The sequence below is a fragment of the Dromaius novaehollandiae genome, chromosome 5 (assembly GCF_036370855.1).
Source record: "Dromaius novaehollandiae isolate bDroNov1 chromosome 5, bDroNov1.hap1, whole genome shotgun sequence".
Taxonomy (NCBI): Eukaryota; Metazoa; Chordata; class Aves; order Casuariiformes; family Dromaiidae; genus Dromaius; species Dromaius novaehollandiae.
In genome coordinates, this window is record NC_088102.1 from 1,945,038 (window position 1) to 1,970,522 (window position 25,485).

Sequence of the window (25,485 nt, forward strand, 5' to 3'; positions counted from 1 at the left end):
AAAACCTTTCCTAATCTCAGGTCCCCTCCCCTGTAACAGTGCCTTAAATATGCATAAAGTTACAGCCTTAATTTACTTTTACATGAAGCATTTTACAGCCTTTCACAAAGTACTGTGGTAGAGTTTGAGATCTTAGTGTCCGAAGACATATGTTAATCATCTGTTTCAAAGGCCCATCTTAATTTGCACCTCCAGGCCCTCTTCTCCCCCTCTGCTTTCCTTTAACTAAACCCTTCACACGGGAATGGCTTCTTGCCCCCTCAACTGCTTTCCCCAACCACAGCCACTGCCTCAGCCCCCGCTGGCACCCATTTGGCACAGACCTTCACCCAAAGGGATTATTCAAACATGACTTGTCCCCCAGTAACAAACTTGTAACCCCAAAGTCTGGTTTAGCCTCACAGGAGGGAGAAAGCAACAGCAGCAGCTTTGACATAAAGGCTTTCATCTTAACTGAGGGTTCATCTACTGGCATGCACTGGAAAGTTCAGAAATGCTCAGGTGACAGCCTGGAGTGCAAGTTCCCACAGAAAGAAGACAAGATTTTTTTTCATATCCACACTTTAACCAGTAAAAGATATGCTCAAAACTCTGTCCTTCCCTATTACTGCTCAGAGAATTTGACATTGCTTACAGTTGGTAGGAACTGTAAATTTAAGAGAAAAACTGTTTACAAGACAGTGCCTTAAAATTTTCAGCTTCAGATATTTGTTTCTCTAGATTCATGAAACTGCTGTCAGATACTTAGTACCTTTTTATTACATTAAGAAAATGTAAAAGATTCAAATTCTCAATAGAGGAAAATAAAAGACAAGTCCAATTAGTTACAAACTGTACTATTATACATTTATTGTACAGCAGTATTTCTAAAAGTTATTTTACCTTAAAATGAAACAATCAAAAACTTTGCCAGTAATTGGTATATGGATACATTTTTGCCTTGCCCCAGGAAATAATGAGCACAGGAAAGAAAGTTCCATTTAGGGCACATGAAAGATTACAAACATCATGGCTGACAGGGCAAGTAAGACTAGAATGCATACAATGTATTCTAACACCATAAAAACGCTGCAGACCAAGATGTCCAAACCGAACTAACGTAAGACCATAAGAACACCAGGTCAGCGGGGTGGCTCAAGGCCTTCACTTTAACTTTGTTTTGTGAGAGAGGCTGTACAGCTGTAGAACTACTAAAATCAAGGAATTTGATTAAGCAGAAAAATAGGAATCTTCCTCCTCTTCTTCTGATGAATCTGCTGCCTTGGGTACAAAGAGCTGCCCTACAGCGGAGTCGTGCTGCACTTCTGCAATAATAAAAACAGTGGAGAGATTGTTAATGTACATGCGTGAAGTTCAGTGCCCTGAATTTAAAAAGCAGTTACAGAAATTCTGAAAAGCAAAGATGCTTAAGATAAATTTTTCAGCAGTCTTGGTTTAAGAAGAAAGGTTTTGGACACCCACAAATCAATGGAAGTACCAGTGGTTTGAAAATAAGTGAATAAGCAGAAATGAAGACAGGAAACAAGAAGTGCTTACTTTTATCAAAAGTGAACTTGGTGGCTCTGCAGGAAGCCGGTGTGGCAAATACAGCTCCAGCCTGATAAAAAGGAAATAAAGGCTACACTGAAACAGCTCTTACGGTATCCACACAATGTGAACGTCAAAACAATGCGAGGGGAGGAGGAAGGAACAGGCAAAGACTCAGTATCACAACAGAATGAAATTGTCCTGTTGCTGTACTGCATTTTCATTGAACATGTAAACTGTTTGACTACCATAAAATCTTTCACCAAACTAGAAGCACAGGCCATTTTTCTGCTTTCAGAACTCAGCTTTTCACAGAAAAAAGTATTGATGCTCAATTAAGAAATACAATAATGGTTTTGGGAAAATACCTCAAAAACCAGGAGAATTACTAAATGCAGGATACTGAAGGCACAAATACATCAAGACATGAAATCATGGACTGTGTGGTGTAAGGTGAAGAGACTTGCTTCCTATCCGACTGCACAGAAGACTGTAACAGTAAATTCATGCACCTAAAGATCAAATCCATTGTCTTTTTCAGGGTTTGTAACTGCTTTTATACTCAATCGTATCAGTAAGTAGCTCCTGTCTAACAGGAGATTTTTCTCCAAAATACGTAGGTGAAAACACCTGGGGGGGGGGGTCTGTCCCCTTTTTCCTTCTTGAATACAGCCATCACTCTCTAATCCTGGGGTACTTTTGCCTGCTGTTCAGCAAAACTTTGCGTTGCTACAGAGGGAACTAGCAAAAGGTCAAGCAAAACAGCATTACCGATTTCTTCCTGATGTTATCCCAGGTACCTTTGCTGCCCTGTGTGTTCTTCTGCATCCTGAACACGTGCCTGTCATAATCATTCCTGTAAACATAAGCAAGCGAGCATTACCGGTGTGCCTTGTTTGGGGAATCTGCTGGATAAAATTACAGCCATTATTCACACACAATTCAGGAAGAAAATCAGCATGGTCATTAAGAACCACTGATGCTCAATTAACAAATACAATAATAGTTTTAGGAAAATACCTCAACATAGAAGTGTTCAATTAGAGCACATGCTATAATTCTTAATGCAAGTATCAGAGAAAAAGTTTTACCCTCAAAGATGTTAATTCCTTGCACATTGAATAAAATGCCACTTATTTTTCACTAAAGATTGAAGTTTGTTTCAGTAAAGCCTGAAGCAACTGCGCTCAGCAGATTTAATACTGAAAGTGAGCAGAGAAACCTCTGCCAAGTTTGAAGCCCAAATCACCATCCTCTCCAAGTATAAAAGGACACGTAATTGAGAATTTTTTGGATGTTCATACTTAGTTGAGGAGCTCAAATTGCACACTGTTAAATGGAAGCGCTTTCTCGAAACAAATACTTAAGCAACTGCAGGATTTGCTATGCACACTCTAAGCCTGGAGGTAAACTAGTATCTCATTTCCAAAAGTGACTACATGTTCCTCAGAAAAAGACAAAAAAACCTCAGAGACAATGAGAAAGGAAAATGCTAGCATATTTGTACTAACTTGACCAGATTTCAGACACAAAAGGCAACTGAATTTAAATGTTCCAAATGCTGAATTTTTATTTAAAACACTTTAGAATTCACCCCTACCGTTTCCTGTGTCATCACTCTAAATCAGAAAGTCAATGCCCACATTTTCTTTTCAACATCTTCTTTATAATCCAAATAAACTTCAGTCCATATCTTCTTAATTTAAAGACTGAGCTCTCCTTTTCCCAGGTCATGATCGGAATCGGTAGGAGATCTGAAGTTTGTAAGTTAAGCTTGCACGCCCAGTAATTTTAATTCTGCTAGTCAGAAGAGGACAGCAGTTGTGAATTTTTTAAACTAGTAACTGCCAGTAGAATGTGTATGAAAGAGGGAGAAATTGAACAATGCAAGAAGATATGCATGAGAAAATGGCTTCTTGATGCAGTTTTACAAAAAACAGTTAGGTTCCTTCTGGAAGAACGGCTAGCCAGGAGGCTAGAAAGGACCAGCAGTGTGGAGCTCCTACCTGTTGATAGATCCCAGCATACCAGGGCTGATATGATCACACTGAGGGGTCTTCACCAGCGGGAAGAGAGCCGAGGAAGGTGTGAGCGGGTTGTTGTCCGTAAGTGCAAAGTCATCATCATCATCATCTTGGCTTCCCCGGAATGTTGGCAACTATAAAGCCACATCAGAGCAATCAATAACTTGTGCTTTTAGCAAAAAATCTGCTTAAGAGGCTTCTTACAGTTCTGTCTCTGACAGCAGCAACAGCAAACACTCTTCATGATTTTGTGAACCTTGACTATATCCCTCTTCCCCAGCTTTCTCTTCTCCAGAGTGAGGAATCCCAGAGACCAGAGAGTCCCAGACTCCAGAGAGACCAGAGCTGCACACAGTACTCAGAAGGCAGGTACTCGAGGACCTCACATGGCAGCCAAAGGATGCCTCTGCCTTGTTCTTAATACTTTTCTGGTTGATGCCCAACGTTTTGCTGGCCTTTTCTGGCTGCTACTACATGTTCAGAAAATAACTTCAGATTAAAATTACCGGCTCGGAGTTGACCATTACTCTTCAGGAAGATTTCAGAGAGTCAGTAACCAAACAATATGTAAGGTGCAGAGTGAGAGGGCAGCAGCACTCCCAAAGAACCTCCCCCTGCCCAACATCAAGAGGCAACTGTGTTTCAATTTGAAACCTGTTAAGTATGAGCATGACTTTAAAAAGTATCTACAGCCTGAGCATCCACTAATCACCCCCCAAAACGAGTCATACCACTCTGCATAACCAATATTCAAAGCATCATGAAGTTTCTCCTGCGCCCACAGGGACAGAAAGGACACCCATGCTACAGGCTCTTTCCTGCATGCCCATTAACCAGTACTGCTTGTCTGCAGAAGTCATCTTCCACACGTTCTCACTGCCAGCAATCAAAACTGTCGCAGTAACTAATCAAGGAAATAAGCCTCTTCCCCCAAAAATCACAAGAAAAAAACCCTAAAATGTTATTGATAGAACTGACCTAGCAGACTTTTATGCAGCGATTATATTGAAATAACAGTCAGAAAAGCATGTGCATATATACAGTTTTCCCAGATTTACCTTTACTCTTCTATTTTGAAAGGGTGTTGCTGTGAAAATATCATCATGGTTGTCCTTTGGCATGTGGTCCAGGAAATCTCTCATCTGCTGCTTTCTTTTGAAGGTTCCCACTTTAGCAGTTACCATAACTGGTTCTTTCTTATCTACATTAATCAAAATGTATTAATTGTTCAAAAACGTTAGTTACGTAGCTTGGATTTAAAATTAATCAATTATAATCAGTGCTAGAGATACAAAATTGTCTGTCTCATCGGAGGAGGTTTCTTGTAGCCCCTCTGAATTTCTATATAAATTTATGCTTTCAGAAGAAAACTTCTGCAATATATCTTATTGAGAAGCTCACTCTAGAGCCTTACACAGCCATCGCAAATATTATACATCAGCTATTTTATTAGCATTTTAACAGAATTACTCATGCATCTGGGTATCAAAGACGAGAGGCATAAAGTGCAGTTAACAGAGCTCCGCTGCACAGATACGGAGACAGATTTAGCATTCTTGACAGAAGGTTTGTAAAACACTGAATTTAGACTTAAGTGTATGTAGTTCTGTGAAGGCTCTGCCCTTCACAAATCTTAACCCACTTGCCTCACCTAAATCACGAGCTATAGATCTGTTGAAGGGAAGAAAGGACTCTTAACTTCTACGCTACAAGTTCTGCAGCTTCTGTCACGCAGGATGGACGAGATGACCACATCCTTAAAGTCCAATAGCTGGGTAACCTAGATCATCTCTTTTGGACAGAGAAAACTTTAAAATCAAAGTTTTCAATAAATGGAGACTGAAGCAAAATTTTAACCATTGGGAAAGATTATCAAAATTACTTCCAGCCATAACTGTAGAAGAGTTACAGCTTCAACTTCCAAAGGCTGAGTGATGGCATATTTTTGTCAGCTGGAAGAGGTGATTATCATCAGATAGCTTTCCTCCTCTAAGCACTTACTGGCTGATAAAGTCACTCTGACCCTCTCTTTGTTAGTTAAGTGGACTGACTTGGCACACTTGCTATCCTTAGGGATGAATTTCTGACTTCAGAACTGGACAAAAAATAACAGTAACAGTCATATCCCTGCCAAATACAAAAGAACATAATTTCGCTGTTCTTATTCCATATTGCCCTTTGTGCATCCAAGCACCCCATTATCCTTTTTAGATAGATAGCACTGCAAGAAGTTAACTTTTTACTAGGCCTCCAAGAGCATCTCAAGATATAGATAGCGATTCTTCCTTAGGTGGTAAAGCCAGTTCAAATCTTCCCGTAATGTCAAAACCTAGAAAATTCTAAACTCTTTTCTCTTCCTGCTACTGCTTTTCTCATTTATGACATCCTCCAAGCTCTGCAACACACCTTTGTATGATAGAAGGTAACTTCCTTCACTATAGGACTCCGATCCAAAGGCTGTAAAGCATGGAATCTGTTTATTTTTAAATAGATATAATATGCGTAAGTATGTGTGTGTATATATAATATATATGTATACACATACAGACACATATGTCTCCACAGACACACACACGTGTGTATATATACTGTATAAACGTTTAATATATATTTTATATATATTTATGTATTTAATATATAATATTATACAATAATTATAAATAATATAATTATATAATTATAAAAGTCATTATATAATATATAATGAGTACTGAATTTAAAATTATTTGAAGACAAAAAAGATGCCCAGAACGGAGAGGTAAGTACGGAGAGGTGAGTACCTTTCTCTTCTGGTTTTCCTGGAGCGGGCTTCCTTGTGGCACACGTTTTGGAACCTTTTGCCTGTTGCTCCTCCACGTATTTCTGGTGGCATTCTTCAGCTGAGCGCGACCCCACGGCCATTGCTACCTCCACCCAGAAACCGTTCTTGTGCTTCGGAAACGCAGCGACAGCCCTGCCAAGAGTACAACACCACAGTCGTCTTCATGGAGAACCAACCCCCTGTGCAGCACTGCCAAGTAAAACACCCAGACACAAACTGTCCCTCTCGGACAGGACACCGTACGCTCTACGTAGAGAATCTTGTCTCTGGTGTGTGGTCCAGAGACTTCAAAACGTGCAAAAATTTACATGAACAATTTATGCTAATGTCTCAGTTTCAAGAGAAATTTCTTCCTTATTTGCAGCAGTTACATATTTTTCACTGAGACACGAACTCGTGCCTTTCAGGTTTCTAATCTAAAAGAAAAAAACAAAACACTGTAACTTTATTAATGCCTATATTAAATACTGCCCAGGAGCTGGTTTAGGTAGTGCCACAGTACAACAAATATTCTGGTGGTTAGTGGCCCCTTTATGAAATTTAACATCTTTTTATGTGTTTAAATTGTTAAGTACATAAACACATTTTCCCTAACATCTTACTACATTACTACCTCTGACTTTTTCTGTCTAAATCATAAATATCAATACTTTTACTATACTGTTCATTTGCTCATGCTTTTTCAATTTTACTTACGGGAATGTCTATCACTTTCCAAAAAAATATGTACATGTTTTTGGAAAGCAGGTGGAGAAGTACTGATCCATGAATTTCTGGCTATTTGTTGTGCTCCTCTTTATGCTAATGAAGGTAGCTAGGGCTGGTGTGGGCACACACATCTGTTATCTCACAAAATACCTAGTGTCGCCTTTATTTCACTTTTTTCAAAATTTGTTAACATTTTTTTAAAAGGGAATTAAAGCAAAACCAACCTTTAAAAATAATGTGAAAGAGAATGAATCTGAAAATCGAAAGTCTGAAAACTCCAAACTTGAAAGATAGTCTAAGAATTCAGGTATATTATCTTTCCTCACGTCCAAAGGATATTCTGCCCTGTAACGAAAAGGGTAACTACTTGCCTGGATAGCTTCTGTAATTCCTTTTCAGTCCAATCATCAGTGGTCCTTGGAAAAAATTCTAGAGATTTCTGGACCTTTGCTCTCTCAGTTTCTCTTGATTTTGCTGCTGAAGATTTGCCAGTATTAGCAATTGTACAATTTGGTTTTTTGCCAGATACTTTTGATTTCTTTTCTTTTACTTGAAATCTCTCTTCACTTGTTTCAAGCTCACTTTCAGGTTCAAACACATACTTTGGAGGGTTGATTCTGCTTCGTGTCCTCATTGCCCTTCCAGAGAGGGAAGAACTGCTAGACCCAGTAGAAGGTGTTTTCTCTGTAAGCAAGTCCGAAGAGCCATCGTTACATTCAGGCACACTTAACCGTAACTGCACGTTATGGGAGGCAGTAGAGTGTTTTACTGTCCTTTGTTCACTTAACACCTTGTTTGCATCCTCCTGTGATCTTCCTATGTCAGAGCAAGGTTTGAAATTTTGAGTCTCCCTTTGCAATAAAGGTTTAGTTATCCTTTTGATAGACAGTGGGATATCTTCACTGGATTCCTCTTCTTCATCTTCGCTCGACGATTCTTCCATTGAATTCTTGTTCTGAAACAGTTGTTGAGCTGACCTTAAAGAGTACTTGCAAGACTGCTTACACATAGTCAGTTCTCCACATTCTCTCCCTTTCTTTTCCTTTCCCGTTCCTGTGGTTCTGATATTATATTTTTGGTTGCTTAGTCTTTCAGTATTTAAGGGAGTCAACTTAACAGAAACCTGTGCCTTAACTTTATTAATATTAGCTGCACTATTGCTTTCGTCATCTTCTGAAATATAGTGTCTGGCCCCCTTGCTTCCAGTGGACTTGGTTTCTTTTCTGGAGCTTACTCTTTTTTCATTGTTTTTCCCTGAAAGAGATTATATCAGTATTATCAAATACAGTAATATAAGTCACTCTTGTGATCTCAGGCAAGTGGAGAATACCCTGCTGCTGGCTGCAGCGCGTCCCACGTTCACACGCATTAAGATCTGTGAACTCCTGTTACGCAGACTTCAGCCCGCAGGCAGAGGCGAGCGGCGCAGCTGCAGCATGCAGCTCCAGCATGCAGCTCCCATGCTCTGCAGGAGCCTCTCCCGCAGTAACAACACTGGGGATCTACCGGGCACAGAAAAGTCACGTTGGGTTATGCAAATAATTTAAACATTGCTTCCTTTTGAAACATACCAAAACATCGCTTAAAGCGTGAGAAATCGGTGATGTTAAACATTAACTCACATCCCGTGCTGCCCCTTCCCCACGTAAGGGAAGTGCAGCGTAGGTCATCTTGCAATTCATTTCCAAAGATCTACCTGATAGGTAACTGTCAGCTCATTTCTGCTGTTAAGGGGTGTCTGTAACTTATGCCAAACATGACTGAGTAAAAACACCATTAGTGAAGCTTCCAGGAATCTCTATCTCCTTTCCCGTAAGGTCTCTCTCGGAGGATTAAATAAAGGCACTCATGCAGGTACTCCTACGTACTGAGAATGGAGTTCTTTGGGAATAAGAGGGGACACGACACAGCTACAAGACAGCGTGATCCAGCAGACAGCCATTCCCGCACATGGCAGTCAAGAAGCAGGGAAAATGCATTTTCACATTAACACACAGAACATATTCCATGAAACTAGTTATAAGCATTCAAGTCATTCTGAGCAAACGTGCATCTACTCCGAGCAAGCTGAGTGAGCAGTGGACAGGCTTCTTCAAATACAGGAGATTGCCTGCTCCTGCCTAGTTTGCACTGCTTCCAAACTACTAGCAGAACTAGGATTAACAAGGCTACAAAAGGGAACATGAAAGTACTGAGCAGATACAAAGTAAGATGATAAACAGAAAGTGTTGCAAAAATGCTATGACTTGGAGACTGAGTAAAAATTCAGTTTAAACTGTTTTAACTTTATTTAGGGCTAACTTTCTAAAAGCTTTATTTGCTGTACAAAGAGATTTCCTGCAGGGAACTTGAGTTCTGTTTTTATATTTTGACTGATCTCAGGGTGCTGTTGTTTCCCATGTTTTATTTTTAATGGAGGTTCTACAACTCTGTTAACATACTTTTTGCCCACAGAGGCATTTCGATTCTTTTAATTTGTCCAGCTTGAAAAGTGAAGCCACACTGATAGCCAGACTGGTCAACTGCACTTCTCTTCAGGCTCTCTTAAGTCACATGTAAGAACTTTGTTTAGCGATCCAAAGTACAGGAGTAGAAACTCCCAAAAAAGCAGTCTTTTCACTTCAATTTTCTGGAAAGAAAATCTGCTTATTCCTATTATGTAAATAAAGAAGGGATTTACAAACATAATTTATATTCTGGGCTGTAAAACTAAGCATTAATACTACTATAATTATTTATAGGAAAAAAGAAATCAACTGACCATTCAAGATTTACTTCTTTTTTCTTTCTTTTTTTTTTTTTTTTAAACATTAACAGGACATCACCATACCGCACCAGCACCAAATTCATAATCACATCAAATCCAGTCAATAACTTATAGAATTACACATTTTTTACCTTTATTTTGGCTTTTTGTTTTTTCTTCCCCAGTCTTCATTGATTCCTTTCTGTTGTTCTTCTGAGAGAAGGAACTGTTTTTTCTTCTGGATCGTTGACTACTGTACATCTTCAAAATAAAACAATTAATCTAAATTCTGCTAGAGATTACATATCAAGCCTACTGATGCCAGCTCTGAAAAAGCCAGATGTTTACAGGATGGATAGATTTAAAAGTCACCTACATAGCCCTGTATCTACTATGTACTGTCTGATAAACATTGATGCTTATACATACGCATGTGACCAAAGCAGGTTAGCCAGATTCCCTTTAAATTTATATAATTTAAAAACCAGGTTAAAATCTCAAGGCTTAGAACTGTGAGATGGTGGAAACCAGATATAAATCTTCACTGCTGCAGCTGATCGCAAGTGTTAGTCCTCTCCCCATTCCAAAAGGCCAACTAATCTTACAGAAAACACAATAGCTCCATGCACAACCACTACAAATAACGCTGCTTTCCTTCACTCATCATCAGAGTATTATCAGACTTGCTTAGAGTGTCATAATAAATCAGGAATGGCAATCAAAACTGGAGTGATCTAGACAGATCAGATCACAGATGGTTTTTTTTAGAAATGAGGAAATACTTGCTCCTAACGAACATGAAGGCCTACGCAGAAAGGAGAGAAGTGAGAACAGCACAGGTTAACAAGAAAACTCACCTGCAGCACTGACATCCCTTGTGTGATTAAATGTGACTGTAAGGAATCAGCATTCCAAAATTACAGAGTTTTACTTTGTTATCTCTGTGGCCCCCAACCAGTACCTATGTACAACTTCTTGTTTGATATACTCATCTTTCTAAAACCCTCATTTTTCCACAAGCAGTTTCCTATTAACCCCACCTTACGGACAACTGATAACAAAGATTAAGGCTCTTTTCTTTGGTTTAATTTTTTTTTAAATGTTTTAAAGAGTTCCTGCATCTTTAGGCACTTTTAAGAACTGGACTGTTTCAGTCAGTTAACTGTGTACCCAAGCTTATTCAAGATATTTATGGCAAAACAGAGACTTGAACATAAGAGCTCTAATTTACTAGGCTGTCTCAGTCCTCGAGTAACCATCTTTGGAACTAGTCCAGGAAACAGAAAAGTTTTCATTGAAGAGATCAAGGTATCTTAAATCTAGATCATGGGTTTTTTGTTTTTTAAATAGGCACCTCAAGAAACAAATTGAAACCACTAGGTAGCAACACACAAAGGAATCTTACCATGCTCAAATAATCTATTCCACCTTCTTCTATAGTAACGTTTAGCTTCTGATCAACGAATTCACGTTGTCCACACCAGAAATTTAATGGTGGTTTAACAAGACGACCACTACGAGTGTAAATTCTGTTCTGCTCATTTGATACAGAACTGTGCTTTGGTGTGGTATCTAGAAGGAAAGAAAAAAAAAAAAGGCAACAAGAAATATAATTTTGTCCTGATTATGGTACTGAAAATTCATCTTTACAGACTTCCCAAGCATAGGAATAATACTGTGCATAAACCAAGTTCATTTGCACTGACTGCATGGAAATAGAAAACTTACCTCAAAATAAAAATGTTCTTTTAAAAGTGTTCAGGTTAGAAATAAACATAGCTTAATATGACTGAAGTAATAATTTTGACAGCAATAAAGTTTATACTTCATGAAGCTTCAATTTTTACATGGTTTAGAAGGTTATGAATAATCTAAAAATCATATGGGAAAGCAAAATGATATGAAAAGTTATCACACTGAACAAATCCTCATGGTAATGCGAGAGAACCAGCTTTTTTTAGTATTATGAAGAAAATCTGATTACAGTATTAACAGATAATCTGACGAAATTTGACTGAAACCCTGTCGGAGCCTATGACAAGATATCAAAAAGAAGTCAAAGTTAAAAACAAAAGCAATTAGTGTCCTTAAAGGAAACTAGGCTTGCTCTGCAAGGCAAGGAAAAGGCACGTTGATCATTAAGGTATGGCTTTACAACCACTTCCTTTGGAAATAAAGCCAATTTAAGGAATTTCTCGTAACCCCTTCTGCTCATCCCCAATGCTTGCTTTCACTTGCTATTCCTCAATTGTGGCGGAAAAACTGAGAAGCCATAAAATAAACCAGCTCAAGGAATCAATGTTAAAACTAAGCCTGCCAAAAAAGGGGCAGCATGGGAGAGGAGTCCCAAACATGGAGCCCTTAAGTCTGCTGTCAGAATAAACAACCTTTGAAGTCATGTCCTTTCCACTACAATAGACTAAGCCAGACTCCTGCCTCTTTCCCAGGGTTATTCCTCAGAAAAGCCTTTCAAACAAAACTGTTTTTGCAGATATTGTACATCAGCAAACCAGAAAATAAATAAGCAAGGAGACAATGCTCCTGATTATTGCAGTTTAAGTGAACATCTTAACAAACAAGCAAACAAAAAAACCTAACACTATTAGTTTGTTACCTCTTCCTTAGAGCCTAATTAACAAGATAGGAACAAAATAGATGACTGATATTACATATCTTTTGCTAGGGAAAACAGCTCTCAAGAAAACCTCCAATTTTTATTTTCAGAGAAAAGAAGTATAAATACCCACAACTGGTTTTATCATTCTTTGGTAATACTTCATAAGTTGTGTTTCTAGTTTCAGATTTCTTTCGGGCTCCTGCTGCATCTTCTGCATTTTTCAACACATTCGTATCCACCGAGTCATTTTCAGCCTCTTCATTTTCATCCTCATCGTTATTTTGCTTACGTTCTTTCCTAAGGATTTGAAATAAATTTAAAAAAGTAAACATCTCAAGCAATCCTCTCTTAACATGTCAGCTCATGTGAATTTGAGGTCTTGTCCTCATCCCAGCAGAAGCACAATTGCATAGTGCAGCTGTATTCACACAGACACAGCGCAAACCCCCAAACCAGTGAAGCCTTAAACTCTTCTGTTTGCCCTGAGACTACCTAACTAGGCGATGCAAAACCAAGCCAGTATAATGAAGACTGGTAAAAGAGTATCCTTCTAAACTGGTGGCCAGGATTTGCCTAAAACATAGCTCTTATACATGCATCTATAACCTTTATACCCCTCTAGTATCATACGCTTAAGAAGTAGAGGATCATTTAATTAACGCTAAAGAGAGCATTGCAATGAAACAGAATCTCAAAAGAAATTACCGTCGTATTCCCTCAAGCAAATCCTCAACATATTCCTTCCACTTTTTGGAAAAACCATACATAAATCTTTTGACAAAGCGATATGGCAATCCTGTTTGAAATAAGAAAAGTAGCGTTAACAACAGCTAGGCAATACTTTTATTCAGAAAGGGTGGAAATAAGATAAAGTACAAGCATAATTTTGTAGATATCTCAGGAACTCATTACGTTTTTAAACGTAAAAGAGAGAAAGGTTTCTCCAGTTTAAACGAACAGTATACTTAACAGAAAAGTGAACAAAGCAGTCATTAAAAACAATCTCTCTATTTGGAGACAGCATTCTACTTTCCTGGGAACCAAGAGCATGATTTTCCCCAGTGCATTTGGCTGGACTGCTGCATGGCTCCACCACCCAATGAAGTGCTATATGACACTCAAGAACCTGAGGTTCTGGGGCTTAGGTCAGGTCTGAACTGTTTAGAACTTGTCACATCAAGAAAACTCCACCAGGAAGAAAATATTACTTTGCTTCGATTCAGAAGCTGCTCAATCCAGAGGGCCCAGACTGTTCATGAGACTTAGCCAAGTAACAACTGTAGCAGTATCAGGCACAGTCAAAGCATCTGGCAGCAATACTGTAAACATGGAAGTTCTTCAGGTAGCACAGAGACAGCAGAATGACTCCAATTTTGTCCCTGAAACTGGAAAACCACCCTAAAAGATCTTGATGCAAAGGTATACCATAATACTCTGCTGCAACAGAGAAGGAAGAAAAGCATCACTTGAGTGCCAGCCTTTCTGAACAAGACATTTGGCATTTAACACTCTCATTGATATTAGGGTATCATGTAGCATTCTCACTGAGAGGAGGCAACACGTATGGGTGCGTGACAAGGACGCTGAACCATCGCTTGCTTGCTCAGAACGTCTAACGAACAAGCAGCGTTCAGCCTCAGACCATTAGAGTCATGGACTACCACAAGAGGGGTCTGCAACACATGATTAAGAAATAAGGTTACACAGTAGTCTCTGTATGTGAAATTGTGGGAAGTGATATATTTATTGGAAAGCGTTAAAGAAGTACGAGTCAAAATCACTACCATAACCTTATAATCTTGGGAGCAGAAAGGCCATTAATGTCAGCCTACCCCAAAGAGGTCCAGTAACTGAGGTCCTCCAGGAGGATGGGATGGGATGTGGTGCACAACCAAAAGGTTCATCTAGCCACTATCAGAGAAGGAATACTAACAGCAGATACCAAAGACAAATATGGAACTAAAACAGGGATCCATGGATACTTCCCCCAAGCAGTCTCCCAGTTGCCAATGATGGATTTTTATGTATTTAATAACCCCAAAGGAATTGGTCTTCTAGGAAACTGTTCAGTCTCTAACTGAACTCATGTAAAACTGTAGCATCCACAAGATCTTGTGCCAAGATTTCCACAAATTAGATGGGCATGGCATGAAAAGCTTCCCTTTATTTTTTTTTCATTTTCCCTCTACTAGGTTTGACTTTTTTTTTTTTTAAATTGCTAGTGGAAGAGACAGTGCACAACTGATCTTTATTCACAATCCCCATTCCCTTTGGAATTTTTTAGACCTTTTACCACACCTCCCCAGTTCTCTGTTCTGCAGGCTGAAACATCTTTGCATATTTTATCCTTGTCCTATGAAAGCCTTCTCTTAACTTTAAGCATACCATCCTTCTCTGAGCATATCCAACTTCTACATCCTTTTGAGAACAGGGTCTCTTTTTGTGGAAGATGAGGGGGAGCAGGGAGGGGGAAGGTAGAAGAGCGGAAGGGGGACAGAATGACACCCAATATTCCAGGTGTTTTGTACCACAGATTTTATAGTCAATAGAAGGTTTTTGTTTTGTTCCTTTCATATTCAAATTTGTTTTGACTGCTACTAAGCATTGAGTTATTGGATATTTCAATGGAAACATCCATCAAAACCCACAAATCTTGTTCCTCAGGTTTTACAGTGAACTGAGAAAATCACCATCTTACAAACAAAAGTAAGCTTTCCCCTACATGCATCACTGCATCATTCATTTAGGCTGAATTTCATCTGCCATTTTAATGTCCACTCCAAAGGTCTTGTGAGCTGCTTTGTGGCCATCCTTCACCCTTATTGCCCAGAATAACTTAGCAACACCAGGCAGAAGCTGCTGCTTCCCTGCTCATGCTATTTTCTGTATGGTTTGTAAGTCTGCTGAATAGCCCACATGATTATATGATTCCACTAGTAACCTGTCAATGCCTGAAAAAGAGATTTATTCTCATTGTTGCCTATTTTTGTTTAAATCCATGGAAACTCCTCGTTCTTACCACACAACTACTTTGTTTCCTTAGGAATTTTCCCAGAAGCCTAGAAGCCCAAAGACTGGTGGCCCGTTCAAAGAAGTCTTACAGGTTTGTGAGGGATTACTTCCCTCTATACTAGCACTGCAGATGCCTTCCTCCATACCTCAGTATCTATACATTCACTAATACCATAACATTATTACAGTTTCTATCTGTTTGCCTCATGAGCACCAAACTCCACATTCCTTAAGTTAAAGTAAGTTGGGAAACATCCTCTTTTTAAAAAGGCTTTGCATCAGCTACCTTTCAGGCCATAGGTATCGAAACATTTTTTAGTGAGAGGTTACATGCTAGTTATTTCATCCTTCTATTCCTTTAAAAGGCTCTAGGAATGTCACTTCCTTCTAGAACGCAGGTACTGCTCATTCTCTAGGTGGATTTGATAAAATACTTTGCTATGATCAGAAGTGGCTTGGGACAAAGCATAGCAGGTGCCATCACATAGATGCAGGCTGGAAGGAAGCAAGCACCACCAGGAGTTTCGTGCAACACATTCCTAATGGGAGGCTGGTGGGAGGTCAACCAAAGAAAGCCTCTGTGCAGGAGCAGCATCGGTGCAGTTAAGCAGAATCGTTCTGATGCAGAGCCTCTGCTGTCCCTTGCACGGACAGGTTTGGTAGCGAACTTGGAGTCCCGGATTGCCAATAACCACTTTTCATGATGAAGCTGAAGCAGGGAAGCACCTAGCCCGTGCTCTTAACACATTTCATTAGTTATATCAGTGCTTTGAAGTGTAACTGGCAGCATCAACACACACCGGTCAAATGCTTCATGGGCAAGTAGTTCTGCACTGACGTAGCTTTGTCCACGAACTGGAGGTGCCGCTGCTGACAGCCCAGCCATTGCTGACTGCCAGTTCCACTGCTCAGGGGAAGTGCTCAGGTTAGATTTTGATGTGGTGTTTCTTCTCCTCTCTGCCTACATTGGCTTTCTTCATTTGCCTTCTCTTTTGACTTCATATACCAATATTGAATCTGTTCAGGGTTTTTCCATTTCCAAGGAAGCCATTATCTAGAATAAAGCAGTCTGGTCCCCTTCCTGCATGCTCTAGAAGTAGTTTACAGAACAACTTACGAAGACCTCCATCATCACAGCACTTGTAAGTAAGTGCTAGCTTACATGAGACTTTCTTTGCTCTTGAGAAGGACAACCCCTTAGGACAACTTCTGTCTAGGAGTCTAGACTGACTACTAGAGAGAAAAACATGCAAGCAGCTTTCCCTAGCTCTGTAATGTTTTCCACATTGACCCTATGATAGGGCTGGGGGAATTTCTGGGTGTTGGGAGGGGAGGAGGAAGCTGGGAATGAAGGATGCAATGGTGTAAGTGCTTAGCCTCTGGATCAGAGGAACTGACCCAATGCAGTCCATTAACTCTTAGATTTGGAAAGACTCTGTAATACTTGAGCTGCTCTGCTCAGAAGTCTTGATGTCACTTCTCCTCCTCAGAACATTAACATAAAAACCAATACAAGTATTTATTTAGCAGAGTAACTAATCAAAAATTCAAAACAGAACAGCCAAGTCAGGTGTTTAATCAGAATTCATCCTAGTACTACAAGTGATAAAAGAAAATTAAACAACGCTATAGCTGCATCCTGAGAGAGTAAAGAGTATATATATGCCTCACAGCAGCTATTAAAAAGGATTGTGATCATGCACACAGAGCATGCTTGTACTGAAGAAAGCAGTCATTTTATCTACACTACAGATGATCTTCACATTCCTAGAGTTGCTCATGACTAATATAGCAGCTCATTTCACATACTAGTGAACTATGAGAGAGGATTTACATGAAGCATGAAAAACAGCTACAACTCTGCAGGCAGAAAACAAGTGCAACAAGTGCCAGCCAGGAGAGTATAGCCTCCTTCTGCCTTCTAAAGCAACTGCAGTATCAGGCACTGGAGCAATCTTTTATCATACGGCTTGCTTAGCCTGAGCTGCCTCACTGATGATATAGATATTGTTTCTCTAGTATTCTTCAGAAAACGCGCTTATCTGGGTCCCACCACATTTGCCAAGTTCACAGAAAAGACCACACATTTTAGGGCCAGGATCACTGGGTCTGCTGTTCACTTACTACGGCCTGATCAACAGAGACCAGTAAGTTTCAGCCACTTCACCTATGAAGAAAGTTATATTTTGGTCAAAAATGTCTTTCCAAGGGGGAGGGGAAAAAAAAGATGCTACCTATTGATTTTAAATCATCAAGAAATGGCAAACCCACTTCTGCTAATTTGTTCCCCCAACCTTGGTATTCTGTTGAGTGTTCTCTGCATTTCTCATTTGGGTTTAGCTACTGGCCAGTAAGCACCACATGCATCCCAGTCCAACCATTCCTTTAGCCCTCAGTATTCTTCCTCATGAAGGTGCATAAGCAGTGATGCACACGTTAAAATCACCATCAGTTTACAAACCAGCTGCAAATTTTATGGTGGGTGAGAGGAAATTCTTTCTGAAAGTTTGGTTAAAAATAATTCACAGTTCATGAGAAAACAGAAGATGAGAAGTTGTGTATAATACTTATTTTCCATTAAATTTTCATATGCTTCAAAACAACCTGAAGCAGGAAGTTCTGCAGAATTTGGTACAACATACTACTTATTGCTACTGATCCTACAGATGGTTCAATTTACTAAATAAATCATTGACTCCATAACAAGTCTGTCTTCAAATTGAAATTCCATGCAGTTTTGTTGAGCTAGTGGTTAATGACTGAACAGTAAGCTACAAATAGAGCATGATCACTACAGTATTTCCAGTGATATACAATCCCTATTTAAAGGTCTAAGTGTTATTTAAATGTGTTAACATCAGGACATTGACCAAAAGTTATATATAGGCAATCTTGACAAAAAGAAACAGTTTCTTTAAAAGAATGTACCCATTTGCCATCTTCACGCACTGAAAGGTTCTCTCTGTACCTGCACCATCCTAGAAATGCCAGCTACAGTTAATATTAGCTAGTATTTAGAAATCCAATGCTGGGGTCAGTTTTCAGTATGTGCTGCATACTCACTTAGTCCAATTTGCAGGATATTATGAACCAGGCACTTGAACAGTATGTGAGACTTTTCAGGAGGCAACCACAACTCTAAAACCCTTCTCAGTTTGCTGTGTAATAGTCAGAAGTGTCTTACCTTCTTTTCTCATTGAAGCAGAATCTATCTTTCCTTGTAGTAAGTAGATACTGCCAGATGACGTTTTAACTTGGTTGTGCGCTATACGTTCTACAATTGCATTACTATGCCAAAACAGATCTTTCATATCTCTAAGACAGATAACATGAAAAGAAATAAAACATTGTTTTCATAAAAGAAGGAAGAATTTACAAGGCTACTAAAATTCCATATTGGACCAGCAGTGTTACGCAGTTTATGAGTGATATAGACAAGGGAATGAAGCATAAAGCCTCAAAAGCACTACAAAATGATGCCCCACTTCAGCATTCATTGAGGCCAACAGAAATCTTTCCCGTCCTGAAATGGGCGTTAGGCAAGATGAACATAATTTGAAAGAACTGATGTAGAAAAGAAATAATTCTCCCAAATATATAACTGTTTTAACTCTGAAAAAATACATGATCTCTTTTTCTGCGCATTCAGTAAAAATGACTTTCCAGTGCATAGAAGGCTAGAGGGCTGGGGGGCAATTACATACCAGTATGGTACAGAAGGTGGAGTGTGAGAGTTTGTATCTCATACATCAGCAATACTGGGTGGATGTACTAGATTTTGTCTCATCTTGGACAATAAGTATTCTGGGTTTATCTAGTACTTGGACAGGAGACAAAACGAACATCTCAACTACTGCAAGTGTTTGTCACAGAATGTTAGTTTTAACATCAGATTACAGAAATGAAATGGAAGGAAATACTCCATTCAGCTCACTATCCAAGTTACAAAAGTACCATTATACAGGTCAAATGTGTATTCTCCCCAGAAATATTATTTCCGATGCTCCTATTTAAAGACAAGAAGAACTGAAGGAGGAATCTCCATACAAGCAAAAAATTAGAATTGTTAAAAAAATGATTAAAAGACTTCTCCGTGAGAAGAAAAAGAAAAGGACCCAAATATTTTAATATAAAACAGAGAAACTAGACAGTTTTTTTTTAAATCTACTTCTACAACAGCTTAAGCTATGGAACAATATTAAAGACTAAAACTTTTCAAAGTATTAAAAGTCCATTCAGAGTCTAAAAAGCAGATCATATATACTACATGTAAGTAGCATACACCAGATTTGCAGCATCAAAACCAAAAACAGAACATGTTGCTGGTAGTAAAGGGAGGATAACAGTTGTTTTCAGAGAGCCATGAATCAAATGGCAATTGCTACTACAAATGCTGCTACAGGATAGGTAGTCTCTTGAAATCTCTCAGTAAGTGTGTACTGAATTACTTCCTTTTACGGTACTACTGCTGTTGAGTGAGGTTCCGAGTTACCTTTTCAGCAGATAAGCAACTATCTGTAACAGCAGGAAGAGAGCAGAATACGCTTCTCCTAGGCTATATTTTCACAGTATCTTCAAGCAACCTTAGCGCAAGCTGTTGCCAGAAGGAACAGTCCCATCCACAGCTACCATGTTCCCATCTCTCCTTTGACACTTGAATTCAAATATCTATAGGATCAGGAAAACAATCTGACCGAAAACATAACCAAAAAGAAACAGTCAGTTTTCAGCTGGATCGGCTACCGCCATGGCTCACCAGGTGGCTGTAAGGGTTCTAGTGCCAGCACAAGCGATGTGGCAGGAACATATGGCCGATGGTGGTCTGCCATCAGTCTAGATCAGCTGAAGCCACCACGAAGCTCCAGCCCTAGGATTTTTGTGAAAGGAAGGAGCAGAAGCTGATGCAAGCCCTAGTCAGCAGCAGTCTGGGGGAGCTGCTAGAAAGACACATCTGTCTTTGTTCCAAGTATCTCAGGACTGGACCTCAAAATAATTATTTAACTGGTAATTCCCTGCATGTACACACTCAGCTTCTTACACAGCTGAAGGAATTCACCTCTTCCTAAATAAGTAAGTTTAAACTATAACATCACTTTATATTTACAGAAGACTAAGTCCCATGAAGGTGCAGCTCCATGGCCACTTAAGGCCATCCTTCCCCCCACTCCTCAGCCTCCTCATCAGTTCAGTTCCTCATCCCCCTTTCCACCAGCTCTGCCAGTCTGCAGACCCTGAGGCAAATCAGTTCAGCTTGCAAGTCAGCAGATAGCTTAGTTTTAAAAACTAAAATAACATAAAATTATAAGAGCTCTCAGTGCTGACACAAGAGCTAGGAGGCGAACAAATGGCCATGTTCCCTGGGGCTGGGGGAAGAAAGCAGCAGAACTGTGACAACACTAACTTATAGATAATCCTATGATCTTGTGGAATTGCTTCCAATAGTTACCAAGATATTTCAGTAAATACAAGTCTCAAAATCACAGATATTCAATGAGATGAAGATGCTAAACTTTTCAGAATCTGAGCTATAAATGCTATAAAGACAACCAACATGTTTTACATTGCATTTAAATATCAAATAATACTTTTCTTACTCTCGTTTTCCTTCAACGCATACTGCAGTGTTACCACTGATCACTTTAATTCTCCAACTGGTTAGGCAGATCTTTTTCTGTGATAAAAAAAGAATTAAAGACATATCATTTTTAAAAAATTAGATTAAGCTACCAACACAGCATTATCAAAATAGAAATTAAAAACCCTTGTATATCTCAAAAAAGTTCTTAGGCACAACCCTCCAGACCAGAGAAATTAAGGATGACAATTAAACAAATTTATGGAGAAGTTTATAATCAAGCCAGAAGCTAATGCACAAGTGAAGTCCCGAATTTAAATTATAAAAATGCTTTCAGTAACTTAATGTTGACTTCTAGCAAGTCAAAAACAACAACAAAAGAAAAAAGTCACAGCTGTGAGCTACAAGCAGCCCACAGGAAGCTTTAGCATATCTAATGCCCCTAGAGCATTAAGTTCTCCCACCTCTTTGTTTCCCTTGCCAGCTGTTGCATCTGTATGAGGTTTATCCAGAGAGACCTTAGAGCCTTCCATTGGTTTTTGCTTTCTTGGTATGTGGACTTTAGGAGAAGAGAGCATAATACTACATAAGCACTGTGAGGGTTTTTGAGAATTAGTTTCCAGTATCTTTTCTACTCCACGAGCAGCTTGTTGATTACTTGGCCGCAATTGTCTTCTTTCTTGATGAAAGTTAGTACATTTTGTTTCTCCCCGTCCACACCTTTCTTCTAACGGATCCCCACTTTCAGAAGTGGGGGAATTTCCATTCACAGTATTAGTCATTGTATTTTGAGACAATTCATCATCAGCATCAACTGATTCCATGAGCAAATTATCCTGATTGTCCTTATCCGTGGCCACGTATTCTGTATTAGCATTGCTGAGCTGCTCAGTAAAAGTAGATTTGACTAATGGCTTTTCTGCAGCTTTGGAAGGAGGAACATTTTCCTTGACTGAGTATGAAAATGTTGGATCTGCACATAAAAAACACACAAACCACAGAGCAATTAGAGATATTGGAGGAACAGTAAAAACATATTTCTAAAATGTAATTCCACTTTAATATGAATAAACTGCTATTGATTAACATTAAAACAATTCCAAGAAGACTGCCTATTTCAGTTGTTAATGGTATCAGCAAGCCATTTCTCTGGATTTGTTTGGAATAGCTTTTCCCCATCATGTGCGCAATATTCCTCCTGTTGAAGACTGTTTCAACCATCCCTCTTTCTCTAAAAACTAAGCTAATGCACACCACCCCTATCAGTACTACAACTTCCCCATTCTTCCCACCCTTTTTTAAAATGCATCTTCCCTGAAGAGCAAAAAGCAGACTGTTTTCACAAAACAAAAAAAACCAAAAACCCAAGGTCTAGAACACTTCCTTTTCCCCAGACATCAATATTTGACTTCTAATCATGTTGCTGCTGTATTGGGAACTACAAGCACCGTTTTTTGAGTTTTCAGCTAATTTAAGTTCAGTTTTAAACTTGAAAAACACTAAGATTTTGGCATGCATCTTTTCCTCTTCATTTGCCTCTTACCAGCAGAATTATAGGAGGACAGAAATGTACATGATTATCATCAAGGTGAAAACAAACAAAGAAATATAAGGGCATTTCTCATGGAACCAAACCTTTTCACTTTATATATTAAAAGCTGGGCGGGGCGGGAGGAGAATGAGCAATAAGAGGTTTTGGATTTTTCCACATCCAAATGCCAAAAAGTTACATTTAGTTGCTACAGAGCTCTTAATCATAACACCAGGAGCCCAGAGTTAAACAGCTTTCTTTGTCAGAGGTCATAGTGCATGCAAAAGGACTAATGGCTTCATGGTCAGCAGCCAGTAGTCCTAAACCATAATTTAAATGTCTAATGCCATCTCCAGGTCCCAAGAGGCAGACTTGCAGATCTCTTGCTCCATTTTCACCTGTGCATAGACTACAATGGAAGAGGGAGAATGATGCGCTGCCAAAGCACATCAGCCAAAACAGAAACCCTCATCTCAAGCAAGTTTTGCTAGTGTTACAAAGAGCAGTATCAACTACCTTTCTGCTGCTGCAGCTTCTGTTTCATGCGCAAGAAGAACTTCTGAGGAGATTCCAGTACAAGAGGGTCTGCTGCTACCAATTTCACCACTCTGTTTTGAGGAATCTGGGTGCAAGGTAGTTCTGGAAAATAAAGAAATCCTTTGAATTTGGGAAGAAAAAGTTTCATGCAGGGGAAGAAAAAAAGCAAAATACATATTTCATAAGATGCTAAACTCCAGTATACAACAATTTGCTCCCATGTCTTTTCCTGGGAAGGATGAGCAATAAGAACTTTCCCTTTTCACTGTAAACTAGGTGTTATGTTGTGTCGGTTGCATATGAAAAATACACTCTCCGAATCATACACATATACACACACCATGGTTGTAACCTAACCTGGAGGGGTCTGAAAGTATATGCAAAAGAGATGTTTCTTAGAATTAAGGTGTAACACCTAAAACCAACACTAATCCGTCAGCAAAACTAAAAATTCAGTCAAAAAATCATCATCGGTTTGAGGTACAATGATGCAGGCAAGAGCGTGCCTTTTGGAAATCCAGTGTTAAGAAGGAAAGAAAAGTTTAGGAACTTTCGCTTATTGTGAAAAAAACAGCTTAATCTCATTTTTAGCATATGCAATAGGGATAGTAAAAGTCACAAGGAGTTTAAGTTGCAGCAAGAAGATTTAGGAAGACTTTTTAATATCTAATCATAGAAGTAAGGCAATGCAGTCTCCACAACAGCATGTTCTTCTGAGAGCAGACTGGACAAACTGCCAGTGAGAACAGCTAACTTAGAGCTGACCCTGCTACTGGCCAGATAAAACAGACTGAGCACTCTACTTGTTTTTCTGCAATTATGCCTTAAAACGAACACTGACAAACCAGCTAGCTATGAAAGTTTTGTGCAGGAGGTTCATAGGTACTTCAAAAAAACCCTTCCATCCTAATTTATGGACAAAGGCTCATGACTGTTTGTGATAAAAGAGCCAGTATTTCCACAGGTCTCCCGTTCTGGACGATTACAGCGTGAGAACATCTGGGCACCACCCAAGGACACCTTCCCTCTGCAAAGTATCTCCAGCACCTTCACAGCTCTGGCGTGAGGCAGAGGCCAGGCCGCTCCTGCCAGCCTGCGGCAGGAAGAATGATTCCTGGGAAGGGGCGCAGTGCTTGCGCGTTCGTGTTACATCGAGTGGTCAGAATCGGAAAATATGTTGAAAAAACCATTGCAACTGGGGGCCAAGTGGATTTCCTGCGAAGGGTTTCAAAAGCAAGGCAACCCCCTGACAACCTTCCCCCTTTCTACACGGGCTGTGGGAAGTAACACAAGTCATCTTCTGCTTTACTTATAAAGCCTAACTCTCCGGTCTGCCAGCTGCTGCTAAGTGTCAATGCCATCCACACACAGAGGGACAAACTAAAGACGGACTGAGTAAGGAAAGGAAAAAGATACCACGGGAGAGATTCCCCTGAGGTAAAAAAAAGGCGGGAAAAAAATCAAAATACGGCACAAACATGTTTTAGTACAAAAAAACCCACCTAAACATGTTTCCCCCCAATTCCGGGCTGGGGGGGTATTGCCACCGAGGGTGTTACCCCCCCCCCTCCCCCCGAGCACCCGGGCGCAGCTCCTCCAGCCCCCGGGGAAGGGCCACACCGCAACCCCACGCGCGGGTCTCCGGGCGGAACCAACCTGGCTGCGGCCGGCCGCGTCCCCCGGGCGCCCCGCCGGGCCGCCGCGCCGCGAGGTCCGCAGCCGGCGTCAGGATGAGGTCCTGCGCCCGCGGGCGCTGCGGCACCTTGGCCGGGCACTCGTGGGCCGGCGGCTCGGCCGCCCGACGCTTCAGCGGCGCCGCGTCCCGCGGCGGCTCGGGCCCGGCGCCGCCCCAGATCTCGCTGAGCTCCAGCAGGTCCGCGCCGCCCCCGCCGCCCCCGCCCGGCAGCAGCGTGGACTGGAAGACGCCGTCGGGCGGCGGCCACCCGTCGCGGCGCTGGGGCTGGGGCTCGGCCGCCGCCGCGGCGCGGCCCCTCAGGAGGTCCTTGAGCGGCGTCAGCGTGCCCGCGGGGATGCTGCTCAGCGGCACCGACTGGAAGGGCATCGCGCCCCGGCGGCCGGCGCCCGCGCCGCTTCTGCTGGGCGTCACCAGCATCGCTGCCGCCGCCGTCGCCTCAGCCCCTCGCCTCAGCGCCGCGCGCGCGCCGCCGCCCCCCGCCTCAGCGCCGCCGCCTCAGCGCCGCGCGCGCTCCCGCCACGCAGCGCCTGCAAGATTTGAGCGCGGCCGCCGCGCGCGGATTGGCGACGAGCGCCGGCGGCGTCAGCACTGACGTAGCAGCGAGGCGGGAGGCCTGAGCGGGGTTTGGTGCCGGCGCCCGGAAGTGGCGGAGGGGATATTGTGGGTGGGGGCAGGGCGGCGCTCCCTCCCT

At 40.8% G+C, this 25,485-nt stretch overlaps 1 protein-coding gene across 1 annotated transcript; it reads right to left on the bottom strand.

Annotated features, from left to right (window-relative positions):
* Positions 1 to 820: 820 nt before the first annotated feature.
* On the bottom strand, positions 821 to 25,390 carry MIS18BP1 (MIS18 binding protein 1). Its single transcript, XM_064511796.1, has 16 exons — positions 24,755 to 25,390; positions 23,078 to 23,200; positions 21,495 to 22,003; positions 21,050 to 21,126; positions 18,640 to 18,770; positions 13,149 to 13,239; positions 12,574 to 12,740; positions 11,232 to 11,398; positions 9,979 to 10,087; positions 7,452 to 8,334; positions 6,332 to 6,504; positions 4,610 to 4,752; positions 3,534 to 3,685; positions 2,299 to 2,383; positions 1,537 to 1,597; positions 821 to 1,304 (listed from the first exon to the last, which is right to left on the bottom strand). Exons 1-16 carry the CDS (start codon positions 25,209 to 25,211, stop codon positions 1,210 to 1,212), a joined length of 3,423 nt encoding a protein of 1,140 aa, XP_064367866.1. The 5' UTR covers positions 25,212 to 25,390; the 3' UTR covers positions 821 to 1,209.
* Between the last annotated feature and the right edge of the window lie 95 nt (positions 25,391 to 25,485).

Excerpts from the sequence above, each read along its gene's own strand:
- MIS18BP1 (XM_064511796.1), bottom strand. The coding sequence starts at position 25,211 with ATGCTGGTGACGCCCAGCAGAAGCGGCGCGGGCGCCGGCCGCCGGGGC. Across the intron at positions 21,127-21,494 it reads CTGGCAAGGGAAACAAAGAG|AAAAAGATCTGCCTAACCAG; the intron begins GTGGGAGAACTT and ends TTTTTATCACAG. Across the intron at positions 1,598-2,298 it reads ATAACATCAGGAAGAAATCG|GCTGGAGCTGTATTTGCCAC; the intron begins GTAATGCTGTTT and ends CCTTTTTATCAG.